At 41.2% G+C, this 18,036-nt stretch overlaps 2 protein-coding genes across 2 annotated transcripts; one reads left to right on the top strand and one right to left on the bottom strand.

The window, feature by feature from the left end:
* Positions 1–3,862: 3,862 nt before the first annotated feature.
* Positions 3,863–16,937, bottom strand: LOC105987274 (zinc finger protein 782-like). The gene is given in 7 exon segments (XM_013018488.1): positions 3,863–3,942; positions 5,762–6,925; positions 9,823–9,924; positions 13,338–13,401; positions 13,403–13,465; positions 14,847–14,902; positions 16,475–16,937. Coding segments are annotated over 7 exon segments (1,833 nt in total). The 5' UTR covers positions 16,839–16,937; the 3' UTR covers positions 3,863–3,922.
* Positions 3,926–10,441, top strand: LOC105987275 (S-phase kinase-associated protein 1-like). The gene is made up of 2 exons (XM_013018489.1): positions 3,926–4,566; positions 10,088–10,441. Exons 1-2 carry the CDS (start codon positions 4,529–4,531, stop codon positions 10,389–10,391), a joined length of 342 nt encoding a protein of 113 aa, XP_012873943.1. The 5' UTR covers positions 3,926–4,528; the 3' UTR covers positions 10,392–10,441.
* Positions 16,938–18,036: the final 1,099 nt, after the last annotated feature.

Genomic DNA, 18,036 nt, shown 5'->3' with positions numbered 1-18,036 from the left:
AGCTCAACTTTTGTTCACCCTAAGATCTTCCCCTTGAGGCAGGTGTGGAGTTGATCTTCCTAAGGATTCCACAGCCCATCACCACAGGAAGACTAGGGCAGGTGTCAAGACATTTGAGTAACTCCTGGAGCTTCAGGAACTGTGTTTGGGATTTATTTTTATTTTTATTTTTTGCCAGTCCTGGGGCTTGAACTCAGAGCCTGGGCACTGTCCCTGAGCTGCTTTTGCTCAAGGTTAGCACTGTACCACTTGAGCCACAGTGCCACTTCCAGCTTTTTCTGTGTGTATGTGGTTCTGAGGAATCAAACCCAGGGCTTTGTGCATGCTAGGCATGCAGTCTACCACTAAGCCACCCTCCCAGGCCTGTTTGAGATTTATTGAACTTGAGAATTTCTCAAGCACTGGGTTAAAAGCACAAATTGCCTACTATTTCAAATGAATGGCAGCAATGGAACAGAAGTGCTGGTTTTACAAAATGTGAGTATTTAATCACTGAGGAAGACATTAGAAACTTTCCTCAAATGTTTCATTGGATACAGCTCAGTCATTATAACCCTAAACCAAGGATTATATTGCCCTCTAGGAATCCAAAAGTTGGTTCTACTGTGGAACGGAAGGTATATAAATCTCACTTTTTAAATTTAATGTGCCATTACTGGGGCTTAAAATCTGGGTTTCTTGCCCTTGCTCTGCCTTTTCACTCAAGGCCAGCAATCTACCACTTTCTCCACATCACTTCCAGCTTTTTGCTGTCTCATTGAAAAGTCTGCCCTGGGACTGGTCTGCCTAGCCTGGCTTCAAATGGGGATCCTCAGGTCTCAGCCTCCTCAGTAGCTAGAATTACTGCAGCCCAGCTGATTCACCCTTCTTGTTTCAGATCATCAGTCAGTTCTCTTGAAGAAGCTAACAGGAGGCACTGCACATTCCCTCAGAGGTGAGTAGTCTGAAATTCAAGGTTTCAGGTTTAAGGGGCTCTGAAGTCACTGGCCTGTATAAAAGGCGACTTCCTCAGGCAAACTCATTGCTGAATCCAATGTTGCCTTAACCATGTCAGAAACAGACTAAGGATGTGCCAGAGCACTGAAGTAAGTATGAATTAGCTGTCATGAAACTCTGTGATAAGCTTTCTAGAAATTAGCAAAGAAGAAACTGTTTATGGCTAATGGAAACTAATTTTCCAACTAAAATCATAGAAGAAAATATAGAAAAGACTAGAATGAATGTGCTTGAGGGTATCAGTTTTCAATTTATACATATGGAAATACAAAATGTATTATGTATATGAGAAGCCAATAAATGGAAGCTTTTATAAGGCTAACTACTGGGCATAAAATTTTACATGTAATGGTTATGTCATTAGCCATCAGGAAGTGAATTCAGATACTAGAATATAGAAGTGGAGTTGCATTGAGTATGTTGGGGTTTCCAGAAAGAGGTGGTATGCTGAAACCAGGAAACTAATCAAGCGCTGATTCAGAATACTAAAGAGAACATTACACACATAGTATTCTTATCTTGGACTCTTGTAGCAACTATCATAGTGCTGTGTGCCTGTGTGTTTGAGAATATGGAGGAAGGGATGCTGGGTACTAAATCCAGAGCCTCACATATACTAGACCAATTGCACACAACATCCCTAGCCACTTTACACTTCATTTAAACTGCTTATTTACCAGCCCAGATATTGACTATATGCCTTGTGAATAGCGGAATGGCTGGTATACTACATATTAATACTACCTGTGTCTAAGTTGGAAGTTCCTGCTACTGAAATGTGTTCCTCATTCCACCTTGCACTGAATCCATTGTGCTTACAATACAGAATGGACAAGTCCGGTTTGTTCATTCCAAGAATGCAAGACTCACGAACATTAGAAGAAATCTACATAGTTTGCAATACTGAAAGGAAAAGATACCAAAGATGTAAAAAAAAACTGAATACCTACTATTTAATTTTAATATTCAATGACTTTTTTAAAAAATTCCATTTACAATAATAGAAAAACAATTTGGTGAGAAAATCTTGAGGGAAATATACAAACATGCATGTTTTGTACTGAAATGTTTAAGTTCTTTTTGTAATAAGGCATGTCCCTTGCCCTGTCTGCAAGTGCACCATTTACGGGAATACTAGCAGGAAGAGCACAGCAAGGCAAAGAAAAGATGCAAGAATTGAAAACATTTCATCAACACTGTCACTGAACACAGGTGATATATTTAAGAGTACATAGTGAACCTAACAAAACTGAGACATACTAATAGAATAACATAGATCTAATTTCATATAGATGAAATATAGAAATACAAATTTCATATAGATGACATATAGGTCTAATTTCAACTGTTCAGTCACTATCTATAGCCACAAATGAAAAGTATTTGAGATTACAATTTATAATTACACTAAATAACATTACACTACATAACAATTAACTAGGGATGAATCCAAAGATATCAAATCCATTCATGAGTAGAAGTGCATAATTTTATTGAGGATCCCTAAAACTGAGTAAGACAATATTCACACTGAAAGAATCAACATGGCAAAAGTTCTGTCAATTTGTCCCAAATTGGTGGTTAAAATGGAAACAGGTGCGTCATGCAAATTCTGGCACATTTTTCGAAGGGGATAAGTCTAGTGACTGATTCAGGAGCAATATTCTGCTTCCCAGATGAGTTGGGCACCTTCTAGATCAATACCCAGGGTGCTAGTAAGGGTAAAATCCTTGAGGAGGAATAGAACTTCCTGTTCTCTGTAAATCTTCTGTCTTTCCCTAGCCCATGGACTCCAGGATCTTCCTTGGCCACCAGGGGACTTTCTGCCCTTGGTGAAAGTGCAGCATACAGCTGCAGTCTGCACACAACCAAAGGAGCAAAACCAAAATAGCAGGGGAGGAGAGGGATGGGAATATCTCAGGAACCTCTTAAGTAAATAATGAGGAAACTAAGGCTCAGAGCTGAAAATGCTGAGCTAAATGGTGGCTAAATGTGGGCTGGTGTTGGATTGTTAGAAAGGGAGGTACTGGGTTGGAGTTTGGGTTACTTAAGGCCAAATTGGGAACCAGGAACACTTATAACGCCAAAAAGAAGAAAATAAAACATTCAGGGGATGGGAGGGTGGCTCAGTGATAGAGTGTTTGTCTTGCATGCATGAGGTCCTTTCAATTCCTCAGCACCACATAAACAGAAAATGCCAGAAGTGGAGCTGTGGCTAAGGTGCTAGCCTTGAGCTGAAGAGCTGAGGGACAGCGTCCAGGACCAGAGTTCCAGCCCCACCCACGACTGACAAAAAAGTCAATAAAGATGATACAGACAATATCTTCCCATTTAATAAGTTAATCAAAATACATAGTAATATATAAGTATAAAGAAAATACTGGCATTTCTGAAAAGCGGGGAGGGGAGATTTATGTTAGAGGACAGCAAGACAAGAAAATGTGTATGACATGGCGAACTTTCAGATAACAATTCCATATGTAGCTAAACAGACAACTCAGAAAACACACATATTTGGTATGGTCAGTTTATGTGATTTTATTTCAGGCTATTCTAGTAAGTTCTAGTGAATATCTGAATCAATACTGTGCATTTCACTATATGTTTCTCTAATACACAGGAAACAAGTTTTGGTATAAAATTTCTAGCAGGGAAATAATTACTTACCTTTCTCAAATGGATACATCTCATATTTGTGAGAGGTAAAATTTGATGATTTGCAGAAATTTTCACATTCAAAACAGTCATCAGAAATATTTACTGGTTTAATATAATTCTCTTAGTAAAAGATTTCTTCAGCATATATTGTCAAATTTATCAATTTACACCTCCCTCCACCTAATAATTACCTGATGAAAAGGAGGGAGGGGGGCGTTGAAATCCATGCAGCCATTATGAAGAACTAATATGGAGGTGCCTCAAAATCTTAAAGCATATGGACCACTCCTGGGTATACATTCAACTGAAAAAAAAATCATCAGAGGAGAAATAAGGGGGTGAGGGGGTGGCAGTGGACAAAAGCTATGGACATCCAAGCTGCTATTGCAAGTTTCTTCTGAAATGATCAATTCAGGTATCTATAGAAATGATATGCACTGGCTGTATTATATGGGGGTGGGACATTTGTATCAATTTCAGGTATATCTACCTCCTGAAGCTCAGCAAAACTTTCCTGCTACAAAAAAAAAAAAAAAAAAAACAAAGTTGCAACTGAGTAGCTGTGAGGAGACATGTTACAGCCGTTCTCTGCACCTGGTTTCTACCTCGAGCTCTTCCATCTCAGTATGGGAACTCCAGGGTAATCTCTACTTGGTCTTTTGAGAAAAAACTTGAGAAATGTACTAATGAGACTTGTGTGTAACTGACCTCCACATTCCACTAACTAGAACTTGATATCCATTTGGATGACAGTTAGATGGAGAGGTTTTAGCTTGTAGCATGGAGCCAGGAAATAGGTATTGCTGATTATTGTTATGGTCGTTACGTGGAATATAGCGATTACTCTGGTGTAGTTCAGACTGAGTGTGGACTTATGATAGGGGTTTCATGTCCATTACCTTCACTTCTCATCTGTTTTGGCCAACTGTGAGCCATTTATCCACCAGCATTTTGTGCTATACTGAGAAAGTTAACTTTTGGCTATAGGTGCCTGCATTTATTATCCCAGTTTTTGTATTTGTGACTTAAATGATGAATTACTGTGACTGCTTGCTCATTTTAGAGCATTTCTGCAGCAGGAATGTCCCAAGGACTGAACTCTCAGAGTATCTTTTAAATTCATTACCTTTATAGTTTTGTTTGCTGGTTGAGTCCTCTGATATTCAATGAGATCCACACTCCAAGACTACCCAGGAAAAACAGGCACTGGTGGCTCATACCTAAAATCCTATCTGCTCAAGAGCTGAGGGATGGAGAATCTCAGTTCAATGACAGAACAGGCATTGAATCCATGAAATTATCTCCACATGTATGAGAAAAAGTAAGGCTGGAGTCATAGCGCAAGTGGCAGAGTACCAGGTAAGTGAGCAACTGGAGTAAGCTTGAGGCCCTAAATCCAAGCCCTGGTACTGCCAAAAAATAAGAAACAAGGGGCTGGGAAGGTGGCTCAGTGGTAGAGTGCTTGCCTTGCATGCATGAGGCCCTGGGTTCGATTCCTCAGCACCATAAAAACAAAAAGAAAAAAGCCAGAAGTGGTGCTGTGGCTCAAGTTAGAGCACTAGCCTTGAGCTGAAGAGCTGAGGGACGGTGCCCAGGCCTAGAGTTCAGGCCCCATGACCAGACCCTCCCCAAAATAAATAAATTGCTTGTGAACAAAATTTATATATACCTTGTCTTTCTGATGTTTTGATAATGTTGTGCAGAATTCTAATGTTCACTATACTTACAGTTCTACCTGGCTTCCTTTTATGGGTTGAGCTCTGATTTCTGGCTGAGTTCTCCTGTATTCTTTACATTCGTATATTTAATTCTTTGTATGGACCTTCTGTTCTCTAAGGCTTGATTTCTGGCTGGCAGGTTTTCTACATTTAAATGGCTTCTCCCGTGTGTGAATCTTCTGATGCTTTCTCAGGACTGACTTACTACCAAAAGTTTTACCACAGTCATCACATACGTAGGGCTTCTCCCCTGTATGTGTTCTATGATGATTGCTTAGGTCTGATTTCAGTTTGAAAGCTTTCTCACACACCTCACACTGATAGGGCCTCTCCCAAGTGTGAGTTCCTTCTTAGGCCTGACCTGTGGGCAAAAGATTTTCCACACTTACCACATATAAAGGGTTTCTCCCCTGTGTGAGTTCTCTGGTGTAAGATGAGGTTTGACTTAAAGATGAAGGATTTCCTACATTCATTACACTTAAAAGGTTTGTCCCCAGTGTGATTTCTTTGATGCCATTTTAGGCCTGACCTTGTTTTGAAAGTTTTCTCACAGCTATCACATTTATAAATGTAAGGTGTCTGTACTTTACTTAGGCATGAATTTTTACCAAAGACCCTCCGAGACTCATAACTTTCGTAAGGTTTGTCTCCTGTGTGACTTTTCTGAGGCCGAATCAGGAGTAAGACCACAGAGTGGGGTTGTCCACATTCATTGCCTTCGTGGGGCTTCAACTTAAAGTGAGAGCTGAGATGTACATCACAAGTTTCCTGGCAGCTGGATGTACACATGGGAAGATCAGATGGTTTATCTGTGGTGTGAGTTCTCTCATATAGCAGGAGAGCTGGATTATGCTGGAGGTTTTTTCCATATTTCAAGTGCTTCACCGCAGTATGATTTCTCTGTTGTTCCTGGTATGATTTCTGGATGAAAGATGTTCTTGGCGTTTTCTGAGTGGTCTGGCTGAAACTATTCCTGCTTTCATTTAACTCATAACGGCTCTTGTCTTCTGGAGGAATGTCCTGAGACACAATAATGGTTGATTTATTTCTTTGGGTTTCCACAGATATATTGAATCCACAATATTTGAGTTTGGGGTGGGTACTCTGAGATATCTTGAGGGAAGCCTTTTCAAGAGCTTGTCTACTTTCATTATAGTTAAAAACTTGTCGCAGATTCTGAATATTTTGATGCTGATTAACTTCCTCCATGTAATTGAGGGGTTCCCTATATTCACTATAAACAAAAGATTTCATTCCAGTATTCATTCTGCAGTGCTTACTACCAAGGAGCCGTTTCTCATGTAAGCTCACCTCATATGCCTTTTCCCTTGAACACTGAGTGTGCGAGAAGAGTGGGCTAAGACCCAGATATGTAGGACCTATGGTGTCACATTTATAAGGCTTCACTCTTGTAGGAAAAATGTTTATGTCTGGATCATATGGTTTTGCAGAGATTTCTGGTCCTGTAGTCAATGCTTTAAATAAAATTTGTGATAAATGTTTGCCTTGATTTTCTGGGTTCTTTTCTGAAAGAATATCAGGATGGCAGTCTTCTAAAAATAAGAAAATTAAATAATACTTAATGCAATTATTAATGAGCCTTAGATACATACATTCTGCTATGTATTTGATTTCTTGTTTTCTGGCTTGCTTCCCACCCATAAATTAATTGCAGGTAAAGGTATACATAATTCTTTGTTTAAAAAATGCAGTACATATACCTCTTATATACTCCTTGGGTTTTCAAAACTGTTCTTTACTAGAGAAAAGTAAACTAGAAATAACATGTCTGTAAGGGTGGGCATATACATCTGGTATCCTAAAATACAGCTGTCAAAACTAAGTACAGAAAAGAATACAAAGAAAAAATAAGAGGAACAATTGAGAATAGAGTTTATTAAGTGAGCTGCTGGATCCTGGGAACAGGTTCCTGGGAACAATAAAATCAATGATAAGTGTAATGGAGATTATAAGCACTAAGTAGGTCACAACAATAACAACCAACTCTATAAGGTCTAGGTTTTTCTGAGACAACAAGAATATAGCCAGGTACCAGTGGCTTACATCTGTAATCCAAGCTACTCAGGAGGCTGATGGTCTGAGGATTAGTTTGAAGCCAGCCTGGGCAAGAAAGTACCTCCAGTTAACAACAAAAAGCCCAAAGTAGAACTATGGCTTAAGTGGTAGAGTACTCTTCCAGGTGGTACAGATGTACATGCCTACGATCCTAGAACTTGGGAGGTATAGGCAGGAGGGTCACAAGTTCGAGATAAGCTTGGGCTATATGCCTTGTCAGATCAAAACTAGCCTGAACTGCACAGTGAAATGGTAGCTCAAAAGCCAAGGGAAGGCCTTTAATTTTCCTTTTTTTTATGCCATTACTAGGGCTTGAACTCAGGACCTTAAACTCTCAGCTTTTTCACTAGAGGTTGGCATTCTACCACTTGAGCCATAGCACCACTTCCAGCTTCTTCCAGGTTAACTAGAGATCAGAGTCTCATGGACTTTCCTGCCCAGGCTGATTGTGAACTGCAATTCTCAGACCTTAGCCTCTTCAGTAGCTAGGATTACAGGTGTGAGCCTTGGGCCTCAGCACCCAACTAATTTCTCTTAAATTCTTCACAAGCTATAGTCTTAGTTTCAGTTAACAATGCCTTTCCTGTGGAATTTACTAACATGTTACCTAAACACTTTTTATATTTTATTAATATTCCATGGCCATTTTAAGACTTTTTCTTTGTTTCCCAAGCAGAGTTTTAAAAAACACATTAGAGCCGGGCGCTGGTGGCTCACGCCTATAATCCTAGCTACTCAGGAGGCTGAGATCTGAGGATCGAGGTTCAAAGCCAGCCCGGGCAGGAGAGACCGTGAGACTCCTATCTCCAATAAACCACCAGAAAACCGGAAGTGGTGCTGTAGCTCAAGTGGTAGAGCGCTCGCCTTGAGCTGAAGAGCTGAAGGACAGCGCCCAGGCCCAGAGTTCAAGCCCCACAACCGACAAAAAAAAAAAAAAAACATTAGAGATTCATTTTATAAAATATATTACAAATTCTACAGCCAGTGTCACTAAACTTTTTTCAGTAAAAAGGCTAAAATAAATCAAGGTTATGCTTGATCTTTTGGCATTTGTTGCAACTGCTTAACTCTCCTATAACCTGTGTTCCAATGAATCTTCCTTTTCCAAGAGAGAGCAGGTAAATTTGACTGACCAGTTTGCTGGGCACCAGTTTAAGGTCTCAACTGATGTCTTTGGTCTGTGATATGAAAAGCAGAGTCTACTATATCTAATATGTCCATATATTTCCTTATAATGCTTACAGTTTTCATGAAAAGGCATAGTGGGTACACAAATATTCAAACTATTTGTTCCTTTCATATTGTTCCTTTAAATTTGTCTTTACCATTAATAAAATACCCTTTCTCTTACCTGCTTTCTATTTTAACTGAACCCAAAATATGAGTGGTAAATAAACACTGATTATTTATTTATTGCTTTATCCATTCATAACTGTGTTTTTCATTTTTAAAATAATTTTTAAGTGTGCCCCTTGTTTCCTTCTACAGTGTGGATGCCATTGACTCAATTTACTCATTCTTTTTTTGTGTGTGCTGGTCCTGGGGGCTTGAACTCAGGGCCTGGGCACTGTCTTTGAGTTTCTCTGGCTCAAGGCTAGCACTCTACCACTTGGGCCACAGCACCACTTCTGGCCTTTGCTGAGTATTTTACTGGAGTTAAGAGTCTGATGGGCTTTCCTTCCCCAGGTTAGCTTTGAACCACAATCCTCAGATCTCAGTCTAGGATTATGGATGTGAGCCACTGGCACCCAGCTCACCTACATTATATGATGCACAAATCTATCTTACTCCATATTATACTGAGAGTCTGTGTGGTTTTGTGCAGATAAGAGTTATTCCAACATACCTAAGTACTTGTTAAAAGGCCTCCTTGCCAGGTGTGTTCTTGGATAGAAACCAGAAACTTAAAATTTCTAAAGGATTTCCAAAATTCTCAAAAATATCTCAGAAGAGTTTACTGTGCTCAAACTATTTGTATACATATGGTGACTTAGGCTGAACACCTGTTTCCCCTCTAAAAGTCTGGACTTTCAAGGGTGATACTAGACCAAAGGTGCCGATGTGAGCAGTCCACGATAAAAATCTTGCCTATCTAGTCTATAATAAACATTCCTAGTAGACAACATCTCACTTTAAAACTGTCTTTACCATTAACAAAAATCCTTTTTCTTATTTTCAGCCCTTTTACTCATTTTATTCACTGCTGGGAGAATCATGTATGTACTATAAAAACTCATGAATCTTGTGTGTAATCTCCTGTGGACTTGTCCCAGGCTTTGTCTTTGATTTTCCTTTGTCTCTTTCCTGTTAAATTTAGTCATGAATACGACTTTTTGTGAATCAGTGAACCTTCTGGCAATATTCAACAACTCACCTGGGGAATTTGGGCTTAGAAGTTGGTTCTTCTTATTTAATGACCACAGATTGTCTCCTTGTTCCAACTTGAAGATCAGTTCTGGTTTTGTAGAGCAGTACCCTGCAAAAAGGAAATAATTCAGAACTTGAGTTAGCTGTAAAGTTCCCCTGTTCCCAAGTGTGAAGTACTCAATGTAAGTGTGTGTGTGTGTGTGTGTGTGTGTGTGTGTGTGTACATGGGTGCTGGTACTAGGGCTTGAACTCAAGGTCATTCTGTGGTGCACCCACCACAAGGATGATCCTCCTCCTACTGAGGATGATGAGAACAAAGAAAAGCGTACAGATGATATTTCTCTTTGGGACCAAGAATTCCTGAAAGTTGACCAAGGAACACCTTTCAAACTTATTCTGGCTGCAAACTACTTAGACATCAAAGGTTTGCTTGATGTCACATGTAAGACTGTTGCCAATATGATTAAGGAGAAAACTCCTGAGGAGATTCACAAAACTTTCAACCTTAAGAACGACTTTACTGAAGAGGAGGAAGCCCAAGTACGCAAAGAGAACCAGTGGTGTGAAGAGAAGTGAAATGTGCCTGACACTGTAACATTACAAGGATTGTTCCAAATACTAGTTGCACTGCTGTTTATAATTGTTAATATTAGACCAACAGTAGACAAATGCAACAGCACATCAATTGTATTAGCATAATATTGTCCTCGTTGCATGTGTAGTTTGAATACACAGCCCAAACTTTGGCTGAGTTTCTTCTAGTCCAAGTGAAAGTTTCTCTTTTCTGAAAAAAAACAATTGTGGGTTCTCTGTGGAAAGTGGCATTTTAGGATTTCTCTCTTTCTGTACGAGCAATTTCTGCCTAGTTTATTGTCTAGTTAACTTTAGTTAAGCTTGCAGAAGTTGGCATTGTAAATAAAACAAGTTACAACAAGGTTTCTGATAGAATTAATAAGAGATCTTTATTTACAAATTGGAAACTGAAAAAAGGCTACTTGAATTTAACGTTTTTAGTGGGGATTTTAGTATATTGTCTAGAGTCTAGTAGCCAGGATCACCTGTTATGTATGAAGCAGGACTCTTAATTGGATCGGAGAACTCTTTTTTCACCTAATTGTTAATCTCAACTTTGAATACATTGCCTAGAGATTCAGTTACTACCGAGTTTATGTGAAGTTTTGGGGGGAGAAATGTAACTAGACAACTGGTTAGCTTTTTTATTAAAAACATTTAATTTATGTGGTATGTCATCTTTTCCTGATCAGGATTTTTAAAATAAATAAATAAATACATAGAAATGTACTCATTATCTGACTTATATAACTGTAACCCCTCTGTATATCACTTTTACAATAACAATAAAAAATAAAAATATCTGAGTGTTGGTGGCTGGCTCATCCCAGAGGCTGAGATCTGAAGATCTAGGTTTGAAGCCAGTCCAGGCAAACAAATCTGAGAGACTCTTATTAACCAACAATAGCAACAACAACAAAAGCCAAAAGTACGGCTCAAGTGATAAGAGTGCCAGCCTTGAGTGGAAAAAGCCAACCAAGAGCACCAGGCTAAGTTCAAGCCCCACCCAGCACAATTTAAAAGGTCTAAATACATACACACACACAAACATATACAATGTCTAGGGAGCACAACTTTTGTTCTATTAATGGTCCCCAGGTAACTTAGCCTAAATGTCAATCTTTCTAAACCTCTTTCAAAGAGCTTTTTCTTTCCTTCCTTCCTTCCTTCCTTCCTTCTTTCCCTTTCCTCCCCATCCCATCCCCCTCCCCGCCCCTCCTCCTCCTCCTCCTTGCCAGTCCTGGGTCTTGAACTCAGGGCCGAGCACTGTCCCTGAGCCTCTTTTACTCAATTCTTGCCCTCTACCACTTGAGTCACAGCACCCCTTCCAGCTTTTTCTGTTTATGTGGTACTGATGAATCAAACCCAGGGCTTCATGCATGCTAAGCAAGCACTCTACCACTAAGCCATCTTCTAAAGAGATTTTTCTTTAAACTTTCTTCTATGTGGTATCAGGTTAAGAACCAGTCCTTTCCCACCCCTAAAGAAGGTCGAAGGACAGGTGACAGTTCATTCAGAGACAAGGACAACTTTCAACATCAGAAGGCACTACCAAAAAGCAGTAGTTAGAGCAGGATCCACAGTTCTTATGGCTGTTACACATTTGTCCACTAGATGGAGCTATTAGACACCTTCTGGCTTTAACTCCTAGTTGTACTGTGCTCATATTTCTTTCTGACACAGGCACTGTGGCTCCTTGTTTTACTTAGGTGCTTCAGGTGCACCTAATGACACCCATGCCTCAATGCAGTGACTGATGAGTGGCCAATCAGACAGCAGAGCACCCATCAGGATTAAGCAATGGACAGGAGAAAGGGGTATGAGTGGGAGGGAACATTAACAGGGGCCCAACAATTAGGAAATCATGCAGGTCTTCAAAATAGCTCATCCTAAGGGTCCTCCTGATGCCAGAAAAGGCTTATCTCCCAGTCTTTGTGACTTAGGTAAATAGCTAAATCCACATAGGATCTGTATGTGAGCCAACCACTAGTGATTCATGCCTGTGGACCATAGCTATTCATAAGGCTGAGATGTGAGAATCACTGCCCAAAGCCAGCCCTAGCAGACAAATCTGAGAGACACTTATCTCCCATAAGTAAAAAGATGGAATTGGAGGTGTGGCTCAAGTGGTAGAGTGCCAGCCTTGCATGAAAAAGCTAAGTGACCAGCTCTGGGACACACGCGCTCTCTCTTTTAATCACACACACACACACACACACACACACACACACACACACACGTACGTTTGGATGTGAAAGTTCATAGCAGCTTTATTCATAATAGTTCCAAACTAAGAAATCAGATAAGTCTATCAGTTGATAAAGAATAACAAATTGTGACAGACACATACAAAGGATGCTCAACAGAAAAAGAATAAATTCATAATACACATAAATATGTAAGAGCCTCAAAAGCATGATGTTGAGCCGGTGCCTGTGGCTCATCCCTGTAATCCTAGCTACTTAGGAGGCTAAGATCTGAAGATCGCAGTTTGAAGCAGGCCTAGGCAGAAAAGTCCCCATGAGACTCTTATCTCCAATTAATCTCTCAAAAACCAGAACTGGCAGAGAGGAGTAGGGGAGTGGGAGGGGGGGGACCGTGGCTCACGCCTGTAATCCTAGCTATTCAGAAGGCTGAGATCTGAGAATGGCAGTTCAAAGCCAGCCTGGGCAGGAAAGTCCATTAGACTCTTATCTATCTCCAATAAACCACCAGAAAATGAAGTGGCACACAAAAACAAGTATACATAGTTAATGATTCTATTTATATAAAATCAAATGAAAAAGAAAAATTATTGCCACAGAATGCAGGACCATTGATGGAGAGAAAGGACTCCCCCAAAAGAGCTACAAGGTATTTTTGGGGGGGGGGGATGATGGAAATATTCCAAGCCTTAATTATGATGGTAATCCATTGCATACATTTTGTCACAGAAGATGGTGTGCTCACCCACAGAGACGAGATGGCTGTAGATCTCCAACATCACATCTCTGTACAGGGTCCTGTGCGCGGGGGCCTAGGCACTGCCACTCCTCCTCGGTGAGGTCCACACACACATCCATGAAGGACACTGATGCCTGTGACAACACAGTTCTAGTCAACATGGTGGTTAAGAATCAGGAGCAGCAAGTAATTGACTATGCTCACTGTGGAGAGATGAAAGTGAATGTCCTAAAGGATACCTATCATGGCCCTAAATCTGTCTCATAGTTTGGGGATACATAGTGAGCACAAACTCGATTTTAATACAGTTCTATTTTTATTTGTTTTATTTTTTTTTAATTATACACATTGCCTCTCTGTGTGTGTACATATGTGTGCTAGTCCTAGCTCTGACTCAGGGCCTGAGTCACTGAGCTTTTTTGCTCAGGGATAGTGCTCTATCAATTGAGCCATGACTCCACTTCCAGCTTTTTGCTGGTTAAATGGAGATGAGTCTCATAGATTTTCCTGCCCAGGCTGGCTTTGAACTATGATCCTCAGAGCTCAGCCTCCTGAGTAGTTAGGATTACAAGTATGAGCCACCAGTACCCAGCTCACATATTGCCTTTTAACATACTGAGGAAGTTTCATGCCTTACAATTTTATTATTATTTTGAATAGGATTCCTGTATGCATTTTCAACACATTATGCAGAGTACTCTATATAGTACAAACAACCCAACCAAGGGGATCCCTGCTGGATCAAGGAGGAACAACTGAAGAGGTACAGGTAAGCCAGAACAGTACTACACAAAACCACATTTACATTCAGGAGATATACTCGAGAAAGCTAGTCCTGAGACAGAACAGCTATGGTAAGGTGATGGAGAAACTAGAAAATATTAACAATTGACCTGATCAAGAACTAAAACAGAACTAGGAAATAAGGCTGGAAAAAAATCACTACAACAGCAAGGAAATGAATCATTGTTCAACATTTCCTGTCTATGTGCTTATGCTTAGTTTTCCCTAGCAATTTTTTAACCAAAATAAGCAATACATATCAATATATATAATAAAAAGGGTAATATGAAGTACTTATAGAGTTGAGGCAGGTTAAATCTGAATTAATTAAAAATGGATATATCTCAGCCAGGCATCAGTGGCTCACACCTGTAACCATAGCTACTCAAGAAACTGAGATCTGAGGATCACAATTCTAGGACAGCCAGGGAAGGAAAGTCTGAGACACTTATCTCTAATTAACTATCAAAAAAGCTAGAACTGGAGCTATGGCTCAAGTGGTGGAGGTGTTCAATGTAATGCAATGCACACTCAGGACTAACCCTTCAGTTTTGCCAAACTGATAAGTGTATGGGACCTACTTACCTTAGCAAAGGTTGTCTATCAAGAGGCAAAGGTTTGAGTTCTCAGTTTGAGTTCTCTTTCTAGTTTCCATTTTCAGATAATGCATGGACCCTTCTAAACCTTATAAATGCATTAGATTACAAAGTGGGGAATGAATAAAGCACTCACCTGAGATGTGTTCATTTTCTCAGGCTCTTGGAGAGTGCAGAATTGAGAGGGCTTGGCTAGGGAGAGAGAAGACGACTCAGGTCATCAGATCAACCCACCTCACAGCCCCTAGATAACCCTCCTCAAACTTCACAAATCCCACTTGCAGCCATGCACTGGTGGCTCACATCTGTTAAAGCCAGCCCAGGCAGGAAAGCCTCTGAGGCACCTGTCTCCAATTAACCACCAAAAAGCTAGATGTGGAGGTATGGCCGAAGAGGTAGAACACTAGCCTTAAGGAGAAAAAACTCAGGGGCAATGCCCAGGCCCTGAGTTCAACCAGTACAGGCAACACAGACACCAAAAAAGAAATAAAGCACAGACACTATTCTTTCCTTAAAATTAACTTAGCAGGAAAATACTCTGTATCATATTTATTTTTCTTAGTAATGTTGTTTACTCCTTATGCGCACACAGGTAAACACACAAATCCATAGCCATCCCTAGTCAAAGAGATGAGATGCTCTAACATTTTTGTTTGCTCTAATTGAATGTATTTCTCAAAAAAAAAAAAAAAAGCTTTTTTAATGGCTCACCTGTGAGACAGTGAACTGTACTCTTTTCCTCCTGTCATAAATTGAGTATCCCCTGAAATGTCACTCAACCTTTAATATTTGGTGTTTTTAATGTTTCCCAGAGTTAAAAAAAATTAGGTAACTTTGAAAACCCAACAAAGCAACTTCCTTCTGGAATTTTCTAAAGTCAAGATAAAATCACTAGTGTCTCCCGGGGTGAGCAGAACATTATCTGCAAAGAGAACAGAAGAGAGGGATTAGGGTCGTCTAAGAAAAGGAGATCAACAGAATTGCCAACTTCTGCTTTTCATATCCCTTACCTGAGGGCTGATTTCCCCTCACAAATTAAAGTCATTAATTAGTCCTCCCCTGGGCCTCCCAGCTCATGCTTTTATTCCTAAAGCTAACTCAAACCCCTTATTGTCAGACAGACTGCAGTGGCTTCTGAAGATAGACCTGTTACTAAGTCTGGGTCTTTTGAGGCATTGAGGGTCAGGACCTGCTTCTTCCCGGGCTAGTGTCTCTGTTCTGAAACCCTGGGGAGAAGCCGAAGGGTAAAGAAGTTCTTTTCCAGGTAAAGCTCCTGTACACAAGGCCACTGCTTCCTACTTCACAAGGGATGAAGATGTATTTCAAGGAGCTGGACCTAAACCAATTTCATTTTGGGGCAAAATGTTGACTCTGGAATTCCTTATACCAAAGACCAGTTTCAGCCTGACACTGAAGTAACACCAAAAATCTTAGAATACATAGGACTCACGGAGAGATCACGTTTGCATTCACTTCCCATTCTATCCTTGTGTATTTGGGGACAGGTCAGCTCTGCTCAGGGCTGGGCGGGTGACAATGCTGGCTTGAAGCAGGTGTTGCAACAGAAAGCCTTGAGACTAGAAGCAAATCACATCTGCCCTGGAATCCACGAGATCCTTCACCTTTAGCTTGTGCCCAGTACAGCTCGATCCACCTGAGCCTCAGTTACTGTCTCCATGATAGTACTCAATGCCAACCTCACAGCGTGACGTGACGTTTACACCCGTCAGCCCAGGAAACAACACAGTAGCGGTTGCCAATTACCTCGGGGCGTCGTAACCTCACCCGTGGCAGTGTGCCACGCAGGTGACGACATCGACGTTTCACAACAGCAGCGGGAGGTGAGTGGTCCCCGCACACTCACGTGACCTTGAGAACTCGGGCCTCGGCTCCGGGATGACCTGGCGGGAACTGATCCGAGTCTGCCCAGCTCCAGAGCGGTGGGAGGCCTCACCTCAGCCCCAGCGCCCGGGCGTTCGGGCCAAGCTCCAGGCCCCGCACACGACAGCCCGCACCCGCTCCGGCCTGGGATGCCCGGAGATGGGAGCCGTCCTTCTCCAAGGGCCTTCCGCCCTCCAGGGCCCCGTGCGGCTCTGTCAAGAGCGCGCTGGGCAAACGCACATAACATTTCCGCCGAACACAAGCACACCCCCTCCGGACTGCTCCCAGGGCTCTCACCCCAAGTGCGCGCCCCTGCTTGGCGAGCACACCCCAAAACGGACGAGCAGCCAACGCTGGGGGCCGAGAAGCCCACTGAGGAGGCGGAGCTACCAGGGGCACATGCGCAGAAAGCAGCGTGAGTCCCGTGCCCAAGATGCAATGGCGATGAAACACGCGCAAGACTACATTTCCCATAGGCCTCTGTGTCCACCGTAGTTGCGCAATAGCTTTTCCTGGCCCTGGAAAGCTGAAAGATGTGGTTGTTGAATGTCATTGTCTACAGTAATCTGAGAGCTTGTCAGTTATACCTGACCTATCTCGTCTGGATGAGATAACAGCGTTTTGCACGTTCCTTCAGAGGACTTGTGTTTGTCTTAATCTAGTCAATCAGTTTTTATAGTGTAAGATAAAAGATCGTGCTTTTGCTCGTAGATATCCAGTTTTCCTATCAGCAGCCTTTTCCTTGTGTATTGTGTTGAAGATTAGTTGAATACATGAATAGGGATTTCATGGTTTTAAGTTCTGTTCCCGTGTGTGTGTGTGTGTGTGTGTGTGTGTCTTTGGCCAGTATCAAATTGTTTTGCTTACTATAGCTTCACAACAAATTTTGAAATCAAGAAGTATAATATGGGGGGGAGGATTCGGTGGGGAGGGGGGGGGGGGGGCTGGGAAGGGATGAGAAGGGTAAACAAAGGAGGAGGCTGCAATGCTTGATAAGAAATGTACTCATTATCTTGCCCGTGTAATTGTAACCCCTCTGTACAGTATGTTCACAAAAAAATTAAATTAAAATTAAAAAAAGAAGTATAATATCTTCTGCTTGCTCTTTCTCCCATGATTGTTTTGGCAATTTTAGATCCTCTGTGATTCTACATGAATTTAAGAACTGATTCCTCGCATTAAAAATAAAAAAGTCATTTTCCCCCTATGGTATATGCCCTGTTGTCACTGTATTTAGATTTTTTTGGTACCCTGCATCTTATATATACATTTATCTAATTTGGGGAGGGGAAGGGGAATAACCAAATGCTGAAATAAGGACACAGGATGACCCATTGCAACAATGAGACTCACAAGACATTATGTTGGAAATTGGCGGGGGGAGCAGGGGCAGTGGAGAAAGGAAGGGATAGTAGGAGAAAAACAAAGGAGGAGGTAACAATGCT

Source organism: Dipodomys ordii, unplaced genomic scaffold, assembly GCF_000151885.1.
Source record: "Dipodomys ordii isolate 6190 unplaced genomic scaffold, Dord_2.0 Scaffold40, whole genome shotgun sequence".
In the NCBI taxonomy this organism is placed as follows: Eukaryota; Metazoa; Chordata; class Mammalia; order Rodentia; family Heteromyidae; genus Dipodomys; species Dipodomys ordii.
The sequence above is the reverse complement of the archived record's forward strand: the minus strand, read 5'-3'. Positions and strand labels throughout refer to the sequence as shown.

Excerpts from the sequence above, each read along its gene's own strand:
- LOC105987275 (XM_013018489.1), top strand. The coding sequence starts at position 4,529 with ATGATAGGGGTTTCATGTCCATTACCTTCACTTCTCAT. Across the intron at positions 4,567-10,087 it reads CCATTACCTTCACTTCTCAT|CCACCACAAGGATGATCCTC; the intron begins CTGTTTTGGCCA and ends TCTGTGGTGCAC.